The 21,711-nt window shown below is 37.4% G+C and overlaps 2 protein-coding genes across 2 annotated transcripts; one reads left to right on the top strand and one right to left on the bottom strand.

The window, feature by feature from the left end:
• Positions 1 to 572: 572 nt before the first annotated feature.
• Positions 573 to 13,899, bottom strand: LOC134537740 (large ribosomal subunit protein uL22m). The gene is made up of 4 exons (XM_063378501.1): positions 13,764 to 13,899; positions 13,142 to 13,341; positions 5,721 to 5,934; positions 573 to 839 (listed from the first exon to the last, which is right to left on the bottom strand). The coding sequence occupies exons 2-4, from the start codon at positions 13,319 to 13,321 to the stop codon at positions 616 to 618; spliced, it is 618 nt and encodes a 205-aa protein (XP_063234571.1). The 5' UTR covers positions 13,322 to 13,341; positions 13,764 to 13,899; the 3' UTR covers positions 573 to 615.
• A 392-nt stretch (positions 13,900 to 14,291) lies between these two features.
• Positions 14,292 to 15,961, top strand: LOC134537737 (lethal(2)neighbour of Tid protein). Its single transcript, XM_063378497.1, has one exon. The coding sequence runs from the start codon at positions 14,544 to 14,546 to the stop codon at positions 15,846 to 15,848; it is 1,305 nt and encodes a 434-aa protein (XP_063234567.1). The 5' UTR covers positions 14,292 to 14,543; the 3' UTR covers positions 15,849 to 15,961.
• The last annotated feature ends 5,750 nt before the right edge of the window (positions 15,962 to 21,711 follow it).

Here is a 21,711-nt window from a genome sequence, read left to right as displayed (position 1 = left end):
ACATCTTTACCGTTTCATAAAAAAACAACAAATATTTTCTAAGGAAGAGCACTATGATGCATCATTTTTGAAGATATCCATTTTTTTTTTTATCACAGTTGCCAAATATTGAAGGGGGGAGTGGAAAAAGGTGTCTTTGACTCATGCCAAGTCACATACCAGGGTCAAAAATGAATTACCATCTTGCAAGTCTGGAAGGATCCTGGAGAGGGCGGATAAAAGGACAGCAATAGGGTTTGAAGCTTCGGCATGAATATCAGTTGTGTAGTTTCTTTTCTGTAGCTGTTCAAGTTGTAATTATACTTCCATTCTTAATGCTTAAACCTTTTAAATCATATTTGGAACCAGGTTCAATATTTTTGATTTCTTGTTCCAATTCTTGGTTGAATCCGTCTCTCCAATCCCTTGAGTCATGCTGGGTAGAACAATGCAACATGATTCATGGAATTGGTGAGGAAGACTGACAAAGAATAGGAATATTAATTTAAAAATGGCCAACCTAGATTGAAATAAAAATGTTTATTGGGTTAACAGTTAACACACTATGTGACATAATTGACCATAAATAAAGATGCCTACAACTTTTTGTTTTTATTTTAAGATGCCAAGATGTATTTACAAGGAATGTGTAATCTTCCTGGTCCTCATCTTAGCGAGCCACTCCTCCAGCATCTCCGGGCCAGTTTTTGGCTTCCTGTAGTGGTAGTAGTGTTCCGGGGGGGATCCCTCCTCCAGGTTGACGAAGTAGTGGCAGTGGAAGTACTCTACCTTCCCCACTCGCCCCCTCGCGTGCCGGCGTGCTCCCTTGATGACCATACCTTTCCCGACGAACGACTCGGCTGTGGAACACCGACGCTCTTTAACCAGGGTGGGCCACTCTTCTGGGATAATAAAATTCCTGGTTTTTTCCAGGTTCTTTTAAGGGTGGTTTTTATCAATATTTGCATACAATTTGCATTTTTGTTACACAAAGCACACACAATATGATGTTTTATTGGCGTTAAACAATAGACAACTTAACTATAGGCTTAAAAATTATATCAATGAACTTGCTTAAAACAAAACCTACCAACAAAAAAATTTATAATCTCACGTCAACAAAATTACTTGACACCAAACGCACGTGTTTTGCCCCTCTTGCGTGGCTGGCTAATGCTGTTCTTCCCATGCTACCGATATTGATTTTAACATTACACAAATTGCAAATGGCATTTGTCCTGCACTTTGGATCTTTCTCCACCCATTCAAACTCTTCCGTATATTTGTCATTGTATATGGAGACCGAACTCTTTGACATTTTGATAGTCTGTGCAAATTACATGTTAGATTAAAAATTTCAAAACAATGTCCCGCACAACGTAACTTTTAAAAAAACTCGAGAAAAGTATCCATGATACCGTGACGCAACATCTTGAGCGCAAAGTAAATATATATATATACAAAACTAGTGCTACCAACATGCCGTGCGAGAAATTACTACCACCCTACAACAACATTTTCAGCCAAAATGCTGTTGCTTTTGAATACAGAAACATAATAAGTATGGAAGTCTGAATTGTTAACGGTTTCTTACGTACTACAACAGTTTTTAAATGCAATATGAACAAATTAACTTTCACAAAATATAGCTCACGAGCATACTGTCGTGCTTTGACGGGTGGTGAACGTGCTCACGTTCAAGTTTCTCCATCATAGGCTTTTAACAGCAGTATGTTATTCAGGGTGTCCACAGTTAGTACTTTCCTACTAGATCTAGTAATTTTATAATTTTTTTAGTGGTCTAGTAGATTTACGCTCAGATCTAGTACTTTTTTTCTTTAATATAATAATATTACGGTAACTCCAATATGTTTTATTATTAAGCGAAATTATTTTTGAAAACCATTGAATGTATGTGTGTGTGGTGTGATATTAGTTCGAGCATTGCAATGTCATAATAACTTCATAAATTGTTAAAACCATAAAAAATTATAATTTAGTACTTTTTTTTTCAAATCTAGTACTTTTTTCTCGCCTAAGTTGGTACAAAATATTTTTTTCCTTGTGGACACCCTGATGTTATTGCGATCGTTACTTCATAAAAAAAATTCCCGGTTCTAATAAAAATTCCTGGTTGATTCCAGGTATTCCTGGTTTTTTAAGAAATCCTGGCTATTTCCCGCATTTCCCGATTTCCCGGTTGGCTGGCCACCCTGTTAACGTTTGAAGTTACAGTCCAGCACGTACAAGACCATGGCCATGCTATTGAAAGTCAATATTACAGGGTGCCCACACAAATCTGTAGAACAATTTTCAACGACTTTCCATGACCAAAATTACAAAATTCCCTGATAAATGTTTTTAAAATAATTTTTGTTTTGCAATTTTTTAAAAGAAATAAAGACGATCTCGGCTCCACCATTCCTATAGCTGTACTAGTTCAAACAGAACCTTACATAAGCCATTTTACAGTGTGTATGACCCAACACTAAAATCCCATCTGGGGAAGGAAAAAAATTGTTCAAAGTCTGGGTGATCGCATATCGGAGCATGACCATCCCCCCCCCCCCCCCCCTAAAAATAATATCACTGAGGAATTTCTGTGACTTTTCCAGATTTTAAAGGAAATTCCTTGACCTTCCCTGAGTTTACAGTGTGTGGACATCCTCAAGTTTAAACGGGAATACTAATAAATAATTATCCAATATACAGTACAGTGTTAGTTAAGTTGAAATAAGCTGTTCTTTAGACAGAAAAAATGCTTGTAAATAATAATAACAATAAATAATCACTACGGAAATGTATCCGCAAAATGTGTTGAGTAAACCACTCAAAAAAAATAGGAAACACTGTACTGAAATGAACACAGACAATAACAATAAAGTCTAAGCAAACTCAAAAAGGCCTGCAGTAAGGCGACCTGGGACTTTCAACAGCAAGTAAGTTTTAAGATTAGGTGCTGGTAGACTGTATAAAAAAATCAAATTAAGAAAAACAGAATCAGATAACATTAAAATTTCACTATAAAAATTTACGAACACTATCGGATTATCCAATTATTGAAAAGTATGGTTCTGAAGTGTGACTATGGAGGAACTGAGCTGTAAAAAATAAAAGTTGTGAAATAAGCACTGGAATCAAATCTCACAATATAGATAGAATTTATCCTTAATTATTTTGTATCAATTCAAGTTTTTTTCCCCCATGAAAGGGCAAAAGTGGATTCCTAAGCTTTTAATGTTCATGCAGTCTGATTTTTATTTCATTACCAAATTCTAGCCTGCAAATGGCATGAGGAAATGGATGATAATTTCAGGTAGGCAACTACAAATTTCATGAATGATAATTTATAATCAGTGAGTACTAACTACAAATTACTAAAACTAGGCGCAAAACCCTGTAGAGCCATAAAGTTAAATACAGAATCAGATCTGCAAGCTCTGGCTAAATATTTGAAAAATCCAAGATGGCAGGTCTAATCTTGAAGAATATGGGAAATTAAGAAATATTATGGTGAAAAACAGCTGAAATGAATCAAACTATGTATAAGAACTCTCTTTGCCGAAGAGAGTAATCAAAGGAACGTTTTATAAAAACACAGGTAAGGTAAGTGCCCCGGTACTCGTCACTGCTCCAATGGTCGTCACTAGCAACTTCAAATGTAAATAATAGTGAAGTAGCTCAATATATCGCCAACTTAAATATTGACAAAAATTTGGTCGACGTTCTAGCTGAAATTACCACAATAGTTTTCGGAACAAACACTATTTTCAATCAAAAAAAGTCCGTGCATCAAAAGTTCGTAGAGCAGTGAAGATAAATAGGGGAATTCCTATACTAAAACACTAAGGACGTTAGTGCACATTTTTACTTCTATTTCTGTAATTTTTCATGTTTATTCGTGATGTTTTGTGCTGAATGTGTTAGTTAAATGTTCTTGAAGAGGTGAAAGTGTTTATTTAAAAAAATTTGTTTTCTTTGTATGATTTAGTTAGGGTGACGAAAACTGGATCAATAAAAACCTTGTATTGCTAGTGTTCGTCATACCTGACGAGCACTGGTACATTTAATATTTTATTTAAAGTTGTGCTAAGTTACACCCTAAAGTTCTTAAATAATATTGGTTCTTTGTTGTTAATAGACAAAGTACGTTATTACGATCAGATCCAGTAGTCGTCACCTATGACGACTTCCGATGCATGTGTATGACGACTTCTGGGTCGGAAATTACTTTACTTTATTGATTGCAAAAATTGTGTAGGCATTGTTGTTTACATTAATTTAGGGGTCATTCGATATATATTTTGACATTAATAAGTAAACTAAACATTGTAATGTGTCTCGTTCTTTAATTACAGGGCAAAATGCCAAAACGGAAAATACTGTTGTATGAAGAGTCAGCCATGGAAGCTGCTCTTAAAGATGTAGCGAATGGTATGAGTATAAAATGAGCAGCGGAAAAAAATAGTGTGCCAAGGAACACATTGTCCGATAAACACAAAGGCAAATCGCCCTTGGGTAGGAAGATGGGCGGGCCCTGATTCATTTTTATATTTTACTTGTGATACCGCATAACATGCTATGTTATGTTGCAGCAACGAATTGAGTCGTATTGCGTACGCGTACAGTATGACGTCGCGTAAATAATAATAAATAGAATATAAACAATTAACAATATTTGATAATTAAACAGTTTTTGTTAACCAAGAAACAATTAAATCTCATTAGAGCGGCTATATTATATCTCTTTTAAGATAAGAACAAAAAAAAGTGAAAATACGCGATAGTGAAAAACAAAAACATACATATTTCTAATTTGTAAAAAAATACTTTGTTACGTTGTTTCTGTTCCAATCTCAAACTTTGTCTACACACATAATACCTTTAATAAACAGTAAAAAAACTTAGACGAGGAATTTCCAAATTATACTTTATTAATAAACAAACATCGTTCTTTGTATCGTAAATTCATTGAATATGCGCGCGCATGCGTAAAATATACGAGAAATGCGAGTAACAAAATGCAGCCGTGTGTAACGTTTCGTTACTCATTACTAGACGGCACACCCGTTACTCAGTAACGAATACATTCGGTTTGCTACAGCTCTATGTGCTGTCCCTCTTTATTCCGTGAGTGCTGTAAGTAAATTCAAAATTTAATGAGGATTATTCATTATATTACTGAACGATCTTTATGAAATGCCATTTTGATGTTTAAAATATAGTACCAAATAAAATTTGAAGCCCAAATAGTACAATACTATCATTCTGGATCCATGAATTAAAACTAATGCAGCCGAAATCGCACATGACGACTACTGGCACAAACATGTGACGAACACTGGCAAACACGAAAATTTGCATGACGACTACTGGCTCGAAATCACACTTTTTTCAAAATAATAAATCTACAAAAATAATTTGTGTTTATCGAAGAGTGTTGGATAGCATTGTAGAGTAAAGTTTGAGGTTAAAAACAAACATGTAGGGGCAGTAATACACCTACAAGGTTATGTACACAATTTTTTTTTTATAAAACTCTTCTTAGCATGACGACTACTGGTACATCTACCTTAAAGAGAGAATTTTTTACATACTTTGATTAAAAATAAAACTTTGTAATATTTTTTTTTTACATTTGCCACACATTGCCCGCCCAAAATTTAAAACCTTGTTAGTGAATTCGATAACCTGCAGAGCAGTGATTGCACTCCCCACTGAAAGAAGAAAGCAGTACTCACAAACCCACAGATTGCTCTTGAACTCCACGTTGTGTTCCTTCACGGCCAGCGCCTGGGCCTCCAGTATCGTTTCCTTCACGGCCGCCGCGCCTTTCAACGTCAAGAAGCTGAGCTGTTTGAGCGCCTCATCCACCGTCATGCCGCGCACGAAGCACGCGATGTACCACATCTTCCACGGACTGTACTTGATGTTTGTCTTCATGTGGCAAACGTACTGCAGGAAAGAAACATCAACTAGGAATAGCCTTGTACTGAATATCTCATTTGTACAGTGGCAAGCTTTGATGGAAGAAATATTTTCACGAAGCGATGCTCTTTCCAACAAATACTTAAAAAAAACTATCCATGTGAAAAAGGTATCCTTTCATCCATTCAGGTGTCACCCTTATTTTCTGTTCACCTGTTTATAGTTCCGTAGGCATATTTTACTTCAATTTTTTCTGTAATATAAAACTATACCTACTTGAACGTTGTTTGTTAATTGCTCAAGGGCATATGTGTATTTTGGTATGCACTAATTTCATGCAAGTAAAATACTTTTAATAAAGTTATGAAATAAAATTAAATGTAAAGGTAGATTAGCTTTACTTCTGGCAATCTCCCTTAAGATTTCTCTCTTTCCCCTGTGTTAGGGTGTGTTCAGCCGTAACAATTTTTCCCCTAATCTTGTGCTGCAATGAGCCCGAAACATGGGTTAGTTCAGGTGCATAGTCGGAATAAGTGGTTCCTAGTGAAAGTCGTCCCAGACACCAACAGTAGGCTGGGATGCAACGACAAGTAGCGAACAAAAGCTTGTCAGAGCAGCTCCGCGGGAATACAAACCAGACGAGCTGACAGTGACAGGGAAGACCAACACCGGACCCGCGGGTGGTCAGAACCTCGTGGACAAGTGCAACAGCGACAAGAAACGAGCGAGCAGAAGCTCTACCCGACCATATACTGATTCGGAAGGCTACTCGCTGGGGCGATACCACTGAGCAAGCAGGGGATTCGCTGGGTGCTAAGGAACCACTGGGTGAGCAGTAGACTTGCTGCCGTCGTCGATCGGGTGCTGACCCGATTGACGAGTGATGCCGGTACCAGAGCGAGTTGGAGACTCATCCCATCCCACCAGCTGGAGATAAATGACACACTCTCTAGTGAACACGAAGATACGAGGCGAGTACCAACAGCAGTAGACAGCTTGAAGATTAAATGGTTTTGAATACTCGCCCGTCAGACTTGATAAGTCGGTCTTGCCAAAGACAACAATTAATGAAGATAATAAAAGAGTTTTTAAAAATCTTTGATACTTCAGAACAACTTGGCATAACGATTGCATGCAATAGATTGCTTGAAACAGACTTGAGACTAATGTTCACTTTTAAAGTCTGGGTTGATTCTTGTTAAATGCATAATTTCCCATGTATGTTTAATTTAGTGTTTTGTATGTGTAGGCTTGCTGTCGACTGCTGGGGAAGGAAGAAGCAGCATACTTCAAGTTCTAAACATCAGCATAGTATTTTTTGTGATTGCCACTTATAATAGTTGATTATGAATAATCTGTTTAAATGTGAAGGTTCCTTAACATCCCAACACCTGTCTAACCTAAAAATACCTCCCTGTCTAATCAATCTACTTGGCAAGATAACAGATACACAACAATACACATTATTAGCTACCAATAGAATTTCAACAAACATACCTAACATCCAGAATTGACTTTAAAATGATGCACTTCATACAGTTTGCAATTATCATTTCCAATAACAATGCATAATTAAAACTGCCAGTATTAAAAAAAAAATAAAAACACATATCAAATTTTGAAATAGTATAGATCTATGACTGTGTTTCAAATAAATGCATAATGGTATCTATCACTCATGTAGTAAAAATCAGATAGGGATTATCACCGAAACATGAATTTATGTTTAAAATACAAACTTATTTTAAGACATTAAGATACTAAATAATACAAAAATTACTAATACTGTTTTATAACTAAGATATTGTCGCGGAGGCCCTCGGTCTCCGTCAAGATCTACAAGATGTCACTCAAAATAAAAATAATAAAATAACATCTTAGGATTTCAAAATAAACATTAGGGAGGGGGTGGTAGCAGTAGAGCTGGTACAGGGATTGTCTAACCTCCTTAGGACAGGGGATGTAGGGTGTTGACTGAAGAAAAAAAGTATTATTCATCCCACATCGTTTCAGGTTTATTTCCGTTAAACTATGACCAAAACATGAATAAATAAATAATTAATTAAATAAATAATTGTAAATAAGGTCAAGCTACTCTGTGAACAAAAAATAAATAAATAATCCTCTGAAATAAATAAACAATAATTTATCCTCTTCTTAGCACGAGTATTACTTTTTTTAAAATAACATGATTATTCTTAACGCACACCTCGACCCATCCTTAAGCAAAAATTAACGAAAGAAATTTTACATTACTGGATACCTCAAACTGCCTGCACTCCTGAAAAGAATCAAAACGTTAAGTCATCCTAACACAATTTGAAAATACGCCCACAGACGTTACACGAGGTGAAAGAGAATTACGAGTTCGCCATTACTTACAACTCCGACAGACCTCCAACACCTCACCGAGAAGAACCACACCGGGCGCACCCAGGGTGGCCCCCTTTATTAATTTCACCTCACATCGTCATCACGTCGAGAACACTCCATGCGAAAGCAAAAGTCCCGGCCGCGATTTCACAACACAACCGCCATGCCGCCAACCGACGCTATCCCCTCTCCACCGGTCATGCCAGATTCGCACTTCTTCCACCAGGTTGCGACACAAACACCAGCGCGTCAGGCGCGCGCCTGCGCGAGAACAGCAACGCAGCGAAACCAACCAGGGCGGCCAACGCTCCCGGAGATTCCAGGCCAGGATGTCGCAACCGCCCGCGTAGCTGGCCAGGCCCTCGGGCTGCGAATCACGCCACCATCCCAGAAAAACAGAGAGCGTTAGCAATCTACCGCGCCCGGAAAACAAGTCAATGCCCGAGTGTCGCAATCAAGTGTCAGGAACTCACGCGGGCTCACAAAGCCCTACGTGCGCAAAACCAAGTTCAATAAACCCTACACGTAAAATTTTACAGCGTGACAATATTGTCAATCTCACTGTATTTTCCATGTTTTTTAAGATATATTTTCAAAAACCTAAGTTTACCCTATTTTCCAGATTTTTTCTGTCTGCAAGAACAATGATGTGGGTTTAATATCATATGGTTTTGCTGATGTTTAAGGCAACAAGACCTCCAAAACTAAAGTATGTTTCAAGGTTTCAAATTACTTGTGTAACAACATGACTGCTCATGTAGTTGAATTTTAATCGTGTCCAGGTTTTGGTATTGAACACCTGCAACCCTCATGAGCACGAGCATATGCAGAACTTCGTTTCGGGGAGGGGAAGGAGGGGATAAAACCACTCTCTTTGCTTGCTGTTTGCTTTCAAATGTTTCTTTTGTTTGTAGGAATGATACATTTTTTTTTATGATTTGGACTAAAACTAGATAAGTTGGGCCCAGGTAAAACCTGCATAGACACACGATAAACCCTGGGCACTTTCATTCAGGATGCAAAATTTAATGCATTTATGCAAGTAGGTTGGTTACAGGAAACAGAGGGATGGTTCAGGAAGAAGAGTTGGACAGAGTAGAAAGCAGCTACTATCACAATACAATTAGCACTCGTTAATCTGGCATTTCTAGGATCAGTACAGTGTACTGATTTTTTTTATATATATTCGAGCATTTGAAAGAGCTGATTCACACATGCAGTGTGACGTCAGCGCACCACGAACTGCCGCAAGAGGGCACTTAGCTTCAATGCTTCGAACCACTAAAACACCTAAATTAATATTGTAAGCCTTTTTCTTTTAACCCCTAAATAATGTTACGACAGGTCAGCAGAGTGAGTGTTCTTTTGTTTCTTAATTAGATAATTTTAGTAAAGCAAGTGCAAGCACGGCCAATGACGCTCCCTAGCGGGAGACAACGGAACTAATATGAAACTTTATTTAAACTGTTTTCCATGTACAAGTAATTATTACAGAATGTCTGGTCGTGGGTATGTATGTATTAATTTTGTAAGAGGTTCATGTTATTCTTTCTAATAACCCGGGCCACGCAGTCTTACAAATGATAACGGTAATTGTGTTCGGCGCGAAGGACGCCATGTTTTCCGCCACGAGCCTTGGCTCGTCCCCATCTCCTTCTTCAGGCGGCCGAGAGCGGACGTCTCTGCAGACACCCCGAGGACATCACCGTTGCATCACCGATAGCGATAGGTAGCTCTGTAAATTTAATTAATCCAAACCGCTTTATTCTTATCCTCGGGGCCTCTCTCGGTCGGTGGGGGCTGTATCTTAAATAGTTTTTATACTCCCTGGAGTTTTTAGCATTCTCTCTAAGTAAAAGCTTGAGGCGGCCACGTGTGTGGTCCACCTCCTCAATTTATACCAATTCGTGCCTCGGGCGTTTCAACCGTGTAAAGGGAGGACTGTAAGAGAGCGTGAAAAGTATAAATAAAATCAACTTAAACGTCACGTGTTTTTGTGTTTGGGGGCCACGTGGGTCCTTCCTCCAGTCAGCGGCGTGTGGGACGCCCTAAGAGCCCACTGTGATTAGGTAGGAGCATGCCCGACGCTGAGAGCGGGCTATGTACAGGTACAGGTGCCAACGCCGGAGTCAGGAGGGCCAATATCTCGCCTCACACGGGCCACGTGACGCCCTGAGTAAGAGTTTCCAGTCAGGTCCACGTGCCCACTCACGTGGTGGTGCCCACTATTTCCGCAATCAGTATAAAACGCAACACCGGAAGGCCCTCAAGTGTAATATCAAAGACTTATTTTAAGCAGAAATGACAGTGTATTTTTTTTTACCATAGAGCATCTGAATTATTGTTTTAAATATCATTGATACATATATTATATTTTCTTTTGTATTCCCCTTAAAAATATTGAATGTTGTAATTATATTTAAAAACATAATTTTTTTTGGTATTTGAAAACTTGAAAATCTATTGTTCTATAAACATAACTTTTAAATTAACTCCTACTCCAGGGTGTCCATAAAATTTCCCTGGCTATTTTTTTTCTCATAATTAACCTATTTTGAAATTTTCAGAAAAAAAAAAATAATAAAGACAATCCAGCCTCCACCACCCCTATAGCTGCACTAGTTCAAACAGAACCTTGCCTAAGACATTTTACAGTGTACATGACTATGCACTAAAGCACCATCTGAGAAAAAAAAAATGCTTTCATAGTCTTAGTGATGGCAGACTGGTAGGTGACTTTTTTCCTTCAAATTCCAGTGACTTTTCCAGGATTTCAAATAAATTCCTTTACTTTCCCTGACCAATCCAAACTTTCTTGACTTTCCAGAATGTTGTGCCAATCATGTGCATTATAGACACCTTTTTTTTTTAATTTTAAAATAATTGAGTTTTTTTTTTTTACTTAAATTCTTTGCTGCCTGCCATTTTATTCAGCCCAGTGAACGGCCGGGCCAATTCATTTTCAGCATGTTTTTTTTTCTCCCCCCTTCCCACCTGCCAGTTCACAGCTTCGCCAATGCTACGTTGCGACTTGGAGTGCTGCTTGAAGCGCCCCGGTCCCATAACCCCTGCTTGCTGTCATGTACTAAGTCTCATTACACGAAGCCATTTCGTTACCAGACTTGCAGGGGCAAGCAGACATTCAGCCCCTGGTGACTTCCCCGAAGTCTCGCAATCAGCAAGCTTGGACAACCAGCCTGGTCAAATTCTCGGTGCGGCAGACACGTCGCGGTGTTTCGTCGCCTCGGTTCTCACGAACTTTGCAGAATTTCCCCTGCACTCGCCAGTCCCCCCGTCCAGAACCCAGGCCGGGTCAGTCACCGGTCATAACCTCCCCCCTCCTCTCTGGTCCATGGAGGTCATAACCCACAGCCGCTCTCACACTCTCGTCCGCACACCCTGCCAGCGACGAGAGGAATTAAGATGCGCCGGACTGCTAAAAGACGTATCCGCGATCCATCTAGCGGAAGCGAGAGACACTAACCCCTCCCTACCATCCTGGCTGTCCACCTGAGGGCAGCACTGTCGTGCCCATAAGAACAATGTTCAAATTGAATCGACCCTCGACCTGACCGCTCGCCAGGCGAGTTGAGTTCCCCACTTCTCCATCCAGAGCACGCTGGCCAAGGATGCCAACTTCGAGTGCCTATGGCGACGAGCGCCGATGATTACCGAAGGCTCCCCCCCACCCTTTTTCAAGGGAGACTTGGCCTTTTAATTTAATGCCCCAACCGCGCCCTGAGGTCACTTTTCTTAGGGCAGCCAACCGCGAACGTCTCCGGTCAGCGACTCTCCTGACATGCGAGAATTAGAAGACCGCCGATCAATCAATTGGAATGTAGTCTACTACAGTTAAGGCCTCAAGTGCCGATTTACTATTTTTAGCTTTTAGTTTGCCTTAAGTAGTTGCAAGTTAAATTTTTTTTTCTTCTTCCAACTTTCTTCATATCCATCATGGTTTCCAAAGCCAACTGTGAGCTGCAGCGTCGGTCTACAAGGCGGCTGCCAGGCAGCTGAATTCTCCCCACAATGTGTGGAACCCAGTTCGTCCTAGAACCTCCAACATCAAGATTTTGGCCCAACAGCTTCACAACACTCAGTGGAACGCCTTCGTCATTTTGCTATCTCCCTCTTCTCGTCGTCTGCGGCTCACTATGCTTGACCGCCAACACATATCAAGTCTACCTACCACCCGTGCCAGATTATAGACATTTTTATTTTTTTTATTTTGTTGTTTTATTTCATATTTCAGAACTGTAAATTTATAATTTCAAGTGCTAGCCAATGCAACGAAACAATTTTGTGTAATTATATGTTAACCTTCATAAGTAACCCTGTTGAGGCCTGGACCGATGGTCAATTGTTTTTCAACTTTTTTAATAATGTTGTCTTAAATTTGTAATATGCAAACCATATAAAAATTATGAAAGCACTGTCAAAATAAAATAGAAAACATATTTTTAATCAGAATAAATCGAATAGCTTGCCAACCAAACCTCTGCTTCTCTTTTATAAGCCTTACGATCCTCTCCGCCATCTGTAAGCCCACAGGGGTGGTAATAAATAAATACTTGTTCACCCTCCTTAGTGCCCCTCTGAAGTATTATTGACATATCTTTTTATTATAAGTTTATCTTTCCAGTACGTTTCCAAATTTTTGTATTTTAGAAGTTTCTCTAAGAAATTACTTAATAGTAATTAGTGCACTAAGGAGAGGCGTAACAATGTAGACACCATGTACTCATTTAACTGCTTCTTAGTAGTTCTTTAGTCTTGGATGAGGGAGGCCCTCACTCACAAGTAATACAATTTACACAAAGCAGTTAGTTATTTAAGTGTGGGTGCTGAACAAAGTGCGTACCGCTGGCCGCCTCTCTTCGTCCGGCTGCTGCGGTGGGAATATCTTCTCGTTGTACTTGGGCCACTTCTTGGGCTCGTTGGCCCCGGCCCACGCAGCCCTCACCGCGCAGCAGTGGAACTTGGCCGTGGGTGGAGCCGACAAGATGCTGAGCAGCGCCTGTCTGCTTGCTGCACACGCCATCGTTCGTGCTCGAGGTGTACCTGTCGGAAACATGATACACACAAATACAAAACAAGTAGAATGGGGAAAAAGAATTGATGAGCGAAAGTAGGATTGAGCCCTCGAATTATCCTACATAAGCTTGATCTCAGCAATCATGGCCACTATGACCATTTGAGTGAGATACGTTAGAACGTTACATTAGCAATGAGGTTAGCCTGTGATATACCAATAAATAAGGTTAGCTAATTTTGTGGAAATTTTTTGAGGTGGCGTCTTCCGGGAAATAAGATGAACAATAGCTCAACAGATTAGGTTAGGTTATTTACATTGATTTATAATACTTAAAATCTTTGTAAAAATATTTTATTTCTAAAATAAATTAATTTTTATTGTCACTAATTGCTTTCATTTTACTAGTTATTAATTAAAATTATTAAAGAAAAAGTCATATATTATTTACCCAAGCACAAGCACAAGAAGATAAAAAAATCAAGACATGTAAACAATTAATGAAAACAGCAGTGGTACTTTATTTACTCTATGAGCAGTACGACTGAGCAGATCAGCTGTTCCTTTTTACTCTATGGAATTGATGTAATTACACTAATAAATTATTTTTAGTAATTAGCAAGAAAACTACGATCGATAGCTATAACACGGATTGTTTAATTGTTTAAAAAGAACAATTTTAACTATACCTGTATTGTTCAATTATTTGTTATAAAAAATAATTGTTTTTTACCATTTTGTTTTCAGCAAAATTTTATATAAATAAAATAGTTACTTGGTAAATTTGTAAAACACTACTAGTCCACTATAATGCAAAAAAAAAGTTATACATTTATAGTTATACATTTAAAGTTATAAATTTACCTTTTAAACTCTCGCTAGCAAAGAAATACGAATCCCCAACATGGATTGTATTGCAAACTTCGTTCGCTAAGGAGTGGTAAGTTTAAGTAACGGCGGTTGTACCCATTTTGGAACATAAAAATATTTGCTGCTAAATTTAACGCCTGCCACGAAAGTGTTTCTATCAATTCATACCTGAAAAATATTGTGTTCGGTATTGATATCTACTGTATTTACTTTATTTAATCTTTGAGATAATAGATGCAACGTGCGCCAACCAACGTAAACTGTAAACGTAAAGGAGAATGTAAACGTCTGCTAATAGTTTTGTTGGTGGTGTGCCAGTTATTTTTAGAATATAGAGACTGCTGGCTGGGAAAATATCGATATGGCTCCAAAAGTTAAAGGCAAAACTGAAACTCATTTTAACATTCGTAAATACTGGAAAAAAATTTCAGGAAAATTACCGAGGAAGGATTTCTTCTGGTCTCTTATTTTCGATCCTAACCGGCTTCCGTTGGTCTCCTTATGTCTGATATTAGTGGAGATAGTTTTGAACGTCTTAGTGATTCACCGCGTGAAGTATACTGAGATAGACTGGATGGCTTACATGCAAGAAGTTGAAGGCGTATTGAATGGTACGCTCGATTACAAACATCTAAAGGGTGACACAGGACCTCTAGTGTATCCTGCTGGATTCGTTTACATATTTGGGATATTGTATTACATTACGAACCAAGGAAGAAATATCAGACTCGCTCAGTACATATTTTGTGTTTTTTACATTGTTATGTTGAGCTTGGTTTTGCGGTTGTACTGTAGGAGTAAGAAAGTACCGCCATATGTAGTCATTCTTGCATGTTGTACATCCTACAGAATACATTCAATTTTTGTACTAAGGCTTTTCAATGATCCAGTTGCAATGTTGTTATGCTACGCAGCAATAAACATGTTTATGGATGGTAAATGGACACCTGGGAGTTTACTTTTCAGTTTGGCTGTTTCAGTGAAGATGAACATTCTACTCTTTTCACCTGCACTGTTGTTGGTGTACCTAACATCACTTGGTGTGAAGGGAACTGTTAAACAGCTCACAGTATGTGCGTTATTACAACTGGTTCTAGGTCTTCCATTCCTTTTAACAAACCCATTGTCATATATTCAAGGAGCTTTTAACTTAGGGAGAGTATTTTTGTATGAATGGACAGTAAATTGGAGGTTCCTTCAAGAAAATGTTTTCACAAATTTCTATTTTCACATGTTTCTTTTATTGTGCCACTTTATTTTATTGGTTTGTTTTTACAGACTGTCCATGACATACTTACGTAGCTATGCAACATTGAAAGAAATTGAAACCAGTGCAAAAACCCAAATGATGAAGAAAAAGGAAACCGTTGATATGTCTACATCTTCACAATTGTTGCTTCTGCCTCTCTTTATAGCAAATTTCATTGGAATTGCTTGCAGCAGATCTCTGCACTACCAATTTTACGTGTGGTACTTCCATACGCTGCCATATTTGTTGTGGTGCACGTCATTTTCGACACCAGTGCGTCTTTGTATTCTTGGTGTCATTGAATTCTGTTGGAATGTGTTTCCATCTACAAGTTTCAGCAGTGCAGCCCTTCATGTGTGTCATGCTGCTATTCTGTACGGCTTGTTCAAAATTAAAATACAAGGAAAATCTGCGTAATTCTGATTTGAAACATATTCTTTTTCTGCCAAAGACTACCAATACTATTTAAATGTGTTGTATGTTGAATTACACACATGACAATACAGTCATTTGCAACTGTGCTAAATCAAAGCCTTTTCTGGCAATTTTACCATGTTAATGGTGGGAAAAAAAAATTTCAATGGCAATTTCAAGCTAGACTTGTACATCAAAAATTCTGTACCTACTCTAAACATCTAAAACTTTTTTCTTACAGTTGAGATTGCTTTATATTTTGTTTTCTTATATTGAAGGTCATCATATCTTTAAAGTGCCCCTTTTATTTCATTTATTCACATTTAAGGTTGTATTAAGTCAAAGGTCTTTTGTATTTAAGATCCCTCTTTCATTCCTAGTCTTCCTCACATTCAAAGTTGTCTTGTATTCAATATCTTCGCTTTTATTTCAGATGTCCTTCACATTTTAGTATGTCTTACCTTGAATGTTGCCTTTTATTCCAGATCCATTTCTTATTCTAGGTTACCCTCACATTTAAGGTTGTCTTCTAATCAAGAGCCGCCATTTATTTCAGGACTCTCACCTTTAAGGTTGTCATATTTCTAAAGTCATCTTATTCAAGACCTTTGTTTTTAAGTCTCCCTCACTTATGAGTTTGTATTACCTTGAAGGTCATCATATAACAGAGTTCACCATATAGTCGAGATCCCCCTTGTACTCCAGGTTTTTCCTCTTATCTTTAAAGTTTTCTTACTTTTAAAGTCTTCTAATAGTCAATGTCACACTACATTTGATGGCACCTTAAATTTTAGGGAATCTTAACTCAGGGAAATCATATTCAACGTTATCTTATGTAACAATGGATGTGATGCACACTTAAAGAATTCCAAAAGGATTGTATGTTCAGCTTTTTCTTAGTGAAAAAACTTAATTCACTTTCAACTAATACAATAATTTCATATAGACTAAATTAATGTTTTGTAGGCACTTAATTATTCAGTTCAGTCAATCATTTTGTTTCATTGACTTTAATGAAGAGAATTTATCAATAATGAATGTTAAACATTTTGTGATATTGATATTTTCACTGCTGTATATTGTCGAAACTTAGCATTTAAAACTACCTCTGGTATTATTGCAATTTGTATGGTAAAAAAATAACAATAGTACTTATATTTTACCTATCTCTGTTGGGTTACAGCAATACCTGTGATAATTTCATCCACAAAATTGAGTTCTGTAGATAGTATGAAATCCTTATAGGTAATAAATTAGATGCACTGTACAATCAGTTAATTTCATTTCTGATTGTGTTATTCATAAAAGAAAAAAGGTTGTAAACATGAAAAGAAGCCCTTATTTGTACGTGTATTTTAAAACAAAAGTTTTGTTTCCTAAATGCAAAGGCAGGTTGATAAAATTTGACTTTACCAAATGTAAATGTTGGTTTGATAACTTTTATTTTCATAAATTTGTGTATTTTATGAACATATTAAATTTATTACCTGTTTGAGGATAAATAAAATTAATGTAGTGTGTTCATAAGTCATAATGTATGACATACATTTTTTACAAAATTTTTATAGTATAGTATATATTAATAAAATAAATTATATAGATGTGTATACAAATAAAAGTACATATATTTTTATAAATGTATATGATACAGAATAAAAATAAAATGACATAATCTAAGATTTGCTAAGTCTGCCATACTCTTTGTACGAGTATGCTGAAGTTGTCCACGTAACTTCAAAAGAACTACTTTAACTTTTTGGTCACTAAGCTAAAAGGAGGACTGAATTCTTACATAACCAATTCCTCCCAGTTTTCAGTGTTTGTGCTGTTGGTTCCTTTGAAACATTATGTATCTGAAATCAATGTTTAGCTTTATTTGTCGAATTTCACAATTTTCCCCAAAGAAACTATGTATTGTGTAGCATTGTTAAATGATTGAATTTCTTAGTACCTTTTTTGTCAAACACTAAGCAAATTAATGGTTATTATTTCTTGTTTTTAATTTCTTTGTGTGATCGGAAATATTTATTTACACCAATTGTTACCAAAAAGTCTGTGTGCTATCCATTCATTGTTGGTTGTGTGTGTTACAGAAACTTGTGTGAATAGAACATAACAATTGGTTTTTCAATTATTATACTCCCAAGTGTAATTTTTTTTGTGGTAATACTTAATTCAAATGGGAAATTTTTGTTTGCTATAATTATAGATGTAGTTAATATTTGTGTATTATGGTTATATATGTTTAAATTTTTGTTAATAATGTACAGTACATAATTTCAAAGTAAATTTGAGTGATGGTTTTGATTTTTAATAATTTATTTTCTTTTTTAAAATAGATTTAACCTAATCCCCAATGTGCAAGTCCTTTTTTTGCTAAATTTTTAGTGCAAGTGTTAGTTGAGGAGACTAGCTTGCTTTTTTTTGAGAGCAAAGAAATGACATAAATAAAAATAGTAATAATGCATAACCTTTACCGCCATGAAATCAACCCACTATATAGCTGCAATGGTAATGTTACATGCATGCTGGAAGGCAAGGCTGTGACGCGTGCCAGGTACCTGAGAGGGCCTTCCAGGGAGTCTGGCCAGTGTGCCCGGCCGGATTACAAGGGTCTGGCTAACCGTCCCGCCTCGGACTGTTCTCAGACACTTTAAGTGGCCTGGGAATTCTGCGGGTTTCCTGAGGCCGCCACGTGGAGTAGCACGAATAAACGCCACTTTTCTGGACTTCTCAGGCATTATCAGGTAGGCCCGGGACGATGCAACACATCACAGCCGCTGTCGTCCCTTCGAGGAAGATGCCGTGGGGATATGAGCGACGGCGGCCTCTGCGGCAGTTCCGAGAGTGAAGAGAAATGGAGAAATGAGACATCGGCAAAGCGGGAGAGAGACCCCATCGAGAGCAGCGCGACGAGGAGCGATGGGACTGTGAGAGTGCGACTGAATGGCGCGAGACTGTGTGTGTGTGTGAGGACAGGTACGAGGTAAGGGGCGAACCACTGTCGAGCCTAGCTCCACTGAAGAGTGCGAACTGTGGAACTTGACAAACATTTAGTGACTTGCGAGTAAACATTTTTAAGTGCAAGTGATTGGTGATCAGACATATTTAAGTACAATTATTTATTAGTAATGTAAATATTAGTAATTACCATAATAAAACTGTGATAAAATTTAATTGGGTTACTTTGGTGCCAGGAGGGCAGGAGGTGGTGGTGTTCTATCAGGTGTAAAAAAAAATTTATATATTTCAATTGGTTCAACTATTAAACTGTTTTGATTTCCTTGGTATTGAGGCAGTTTGGCTGTTGATAAAAACACCATCTACAACTTTACTAATTCTCAGCAACATTTACCTACCTCCAGACATATCCCCTATTGTTTATCAAGATTACATGGAATCTCTCAAAGAAAAACTTATAGCCAGGCAAGAAGATGTATTAATCCTTGGTGATTGAACTAATAATCACTATGGTATGTTTCACATCCTCATGTAAAATCTAAAGAACATCATTTTATTAACTTTACCTGTAGTCTTGAACTTTCTCATTCTCAATTCAATTCTACACAGCCGTCAAATAAACTTTCAGATCTTTGTTTAACTAACTTAAATCAATGTTCAGTTTCACATGCTGTCGACATCCTTATCAAAGAAGACCTCCATCATCCTCCATTAAATATCCATTTTATAATTGACATTTCTCAATTAAATAACCACCACAGGTTTGTATTTGGAAATTACAAAGATGGTAACTTTCTTGCCCTCCATAACTCCATAAAAAACCATGATTGGTCACATTTTTATATTTCTAATTATGTTAACTACCTTCCAGACAAGTTAACTAGCATATTTACTGAAAAAATTAATACTTTTATTGTTTTATTCCAACTTCAACATACAAAAGACCAAAATTACTCTCCAGTTTTCACAAAACCTAATCCAAGCCCTTATATATATATATATATATATATATATATATATATATATATATATATATATATATATATATATATATATATATATATATATATAAACATAAATTATATATAAGAAACAATAATATACTTTGTTAGCATTATTTATCATATTTCCGGAAACTAGTGTAAACTTTCAAGTGAGATAAAAATCAATGGTTACGGTTAACAAAAACATCAAGAGTAAACCTAAAAAAATTTTGGCATTATATCAAGCTTATGAAAAATGGTTATTATGAAAAATACTCTCTAAAAGTAAGCTATGAAATATCTTCAGACCCTGTAGTGATATATAATGTCTTTGCAGAATATTTTCCCAGTGTTCATGTGTCATCCAATAACCTACCATTAGCTTATACTAATATATCCCCTGAATCCATTCCTGTTCCCTCAATTTCTTAAAATCTAAAAACCTCTGGTCCTGATGGGATACCCAATTTCATTCTTAAAGGTTGTTTCCATATATTAGTTCCTCTATTGTCTCATATTTGTAATACAAGTTTGAAATCGCAGATGTATCCCAATAAATGGACAATTGCACAACTAATTCCAATACATACAAATGGTTTAAAATAAAATATAGCAAATTATCGACCAATATCATTACTTAATGGCTTTACTAAAATTTTCAAAAAAATTATTTTTAAATTGTAAGATTTCCAAATTGGCAATAGTTTGACTTGCAACCAACATGGATTCAGAAAATGTATGTCTACAACTAATTAACTTACTTTTTTTAACCCAATTTATAACATAGTTTCTAACAAGGAACAAGCAGATGCTTGTAACTTTGACCTAGTTAAGGCCTTCGATACAGTCAATCATTCTCTTCTTTTAGGTAAAATATCCATCTTTGGTCTTTGCACCAATTATGTAAATTGGTTCTCTAGTTATCTGACTAAAATAAGTTTGTCATAAAAAATCAAAACCCCTCTTTTTGTGCATTCTCTGATGTTGCTCAAGGTTGTACTTTATCATCTTTGCTCTTCTACATTTTTATCAATAATATTGTTAGTGTTCTTAAATTTACTACAGCTCACTTTGCAGAAGTACTTAAAATTTATAAAATTACATCTAACAAGACCCCCTATCATTACAACTTGACATTAATCTAGTTCATTACTGGTGCTGTAACAGTTTGGTAATGCTTAACAAAAATAAAACTAAATTAATTTCCTTTACAAGGAAATACCTTGACGTCGTCCGGCCGACGACCCCCCCAGAGCCCGACCTGCACCCGCCAGTATACGCTCCCGCTAACGGAACACACCCCTGGCCATGACCCACCCGAGTCAGGCGAGCCGAACAGCGATTAAAGGCAAACCCGCGAAAACCTGAGTAGACAAGAGAAGAACCGTACCCATTCCTCCTGGAACATTAAATTAGGATTTTAGCGACAATAAAGTCTCTTCCAGACACACCCATTTAGAGTCTAGCGTAATGAGGTCAAACCTGGCGCAAGAGAGGCCGAGCCTCCCTCGGACGCCATGCCAGTTCGGCAGTTCAGCACAGCTCACGGACCGGGGCGGACCTACGTCCCACGGAGGGGCAACAGCCTTTGTCTTCATCGAAAGTAACGTCCGGTAAATATAGTCACTAATTAACAGAACCCCTTTTTTTTTACTTAACCTCTCCGTGAGTACCCGGTCCCCCTTTTCGGTCCAGGACCTAGTCCGACCGCATCAGTTTAAAGACACCCCGCACCACACTTGGTCAGCGGGGTTGATCTTCAGTATACGGCACGGGCCGCCTCCCGCAACTCACAGAACTTTACTTAAGGTCACGCGCACGGCGCTGACCACAAACCCGCAAGGGAGCTTGGACAAACTTAATTGCGGTGCGTGTTTCACCACAGTGGGCACAACACCCGCGCAGAGACATTCGTATACGGG

The sequence above is a fragment of the Bacillus rossius genome, chromosome 12 (genome assembly GCF_032445375.1).
Source record: "Bacillus rossius redtenbacheri isolate Brsri chromosome 12, Brsri_v3, whole genome shotgun sequence".
Classification (NCBI taxonomy): domain Eukaryota; kingdom Metazoa; phylum Arthropoda; class Insecta; order Phasmatodea; family Bacillidae; genus Bacillus; species Bacillus rossius.
Note: the sequence above shows the minus strand (reverse complement) of the source record. Positions and strands in the feature narration are given on the sequence as shown.

What these genes read in the sequence shown, in the direction of transcription:
- LOC134537740 (XM_063378501.1), bottom strand. Translation starts at nt 13,321, where the DNA reads ATGGCGTGTGCAGCAAGCAGACAGGCGCTGCTCAGCATCTTGTCGGCT. An exon ending in ACGAAGAGAGGCGGCCAGCG is followed by an intron (nt 5,935 to 13,141) that starts GTACGCACTTTG and finishes TCTTTCCTGCAG; the next exon opens with TACGTTTGCCACATGAAGAC. An exon ending in CAAGAGCAATCTGTGGGTTT is followed by an intron (nt 840 to 5,720) that starts GTGAGTACTGCT and finishes GGTGTTCCACAG; the next exon opens with CCGAGTCGTTCGTCGGGAAA.
- LOC134537737 (XM_063378497.1), top strand. Translation starts at nt 14,544, where the DNA reads ATGGCTCCAAAAGTTAAAGGCAAAACTGAAACTCATTTTAACATTCGT.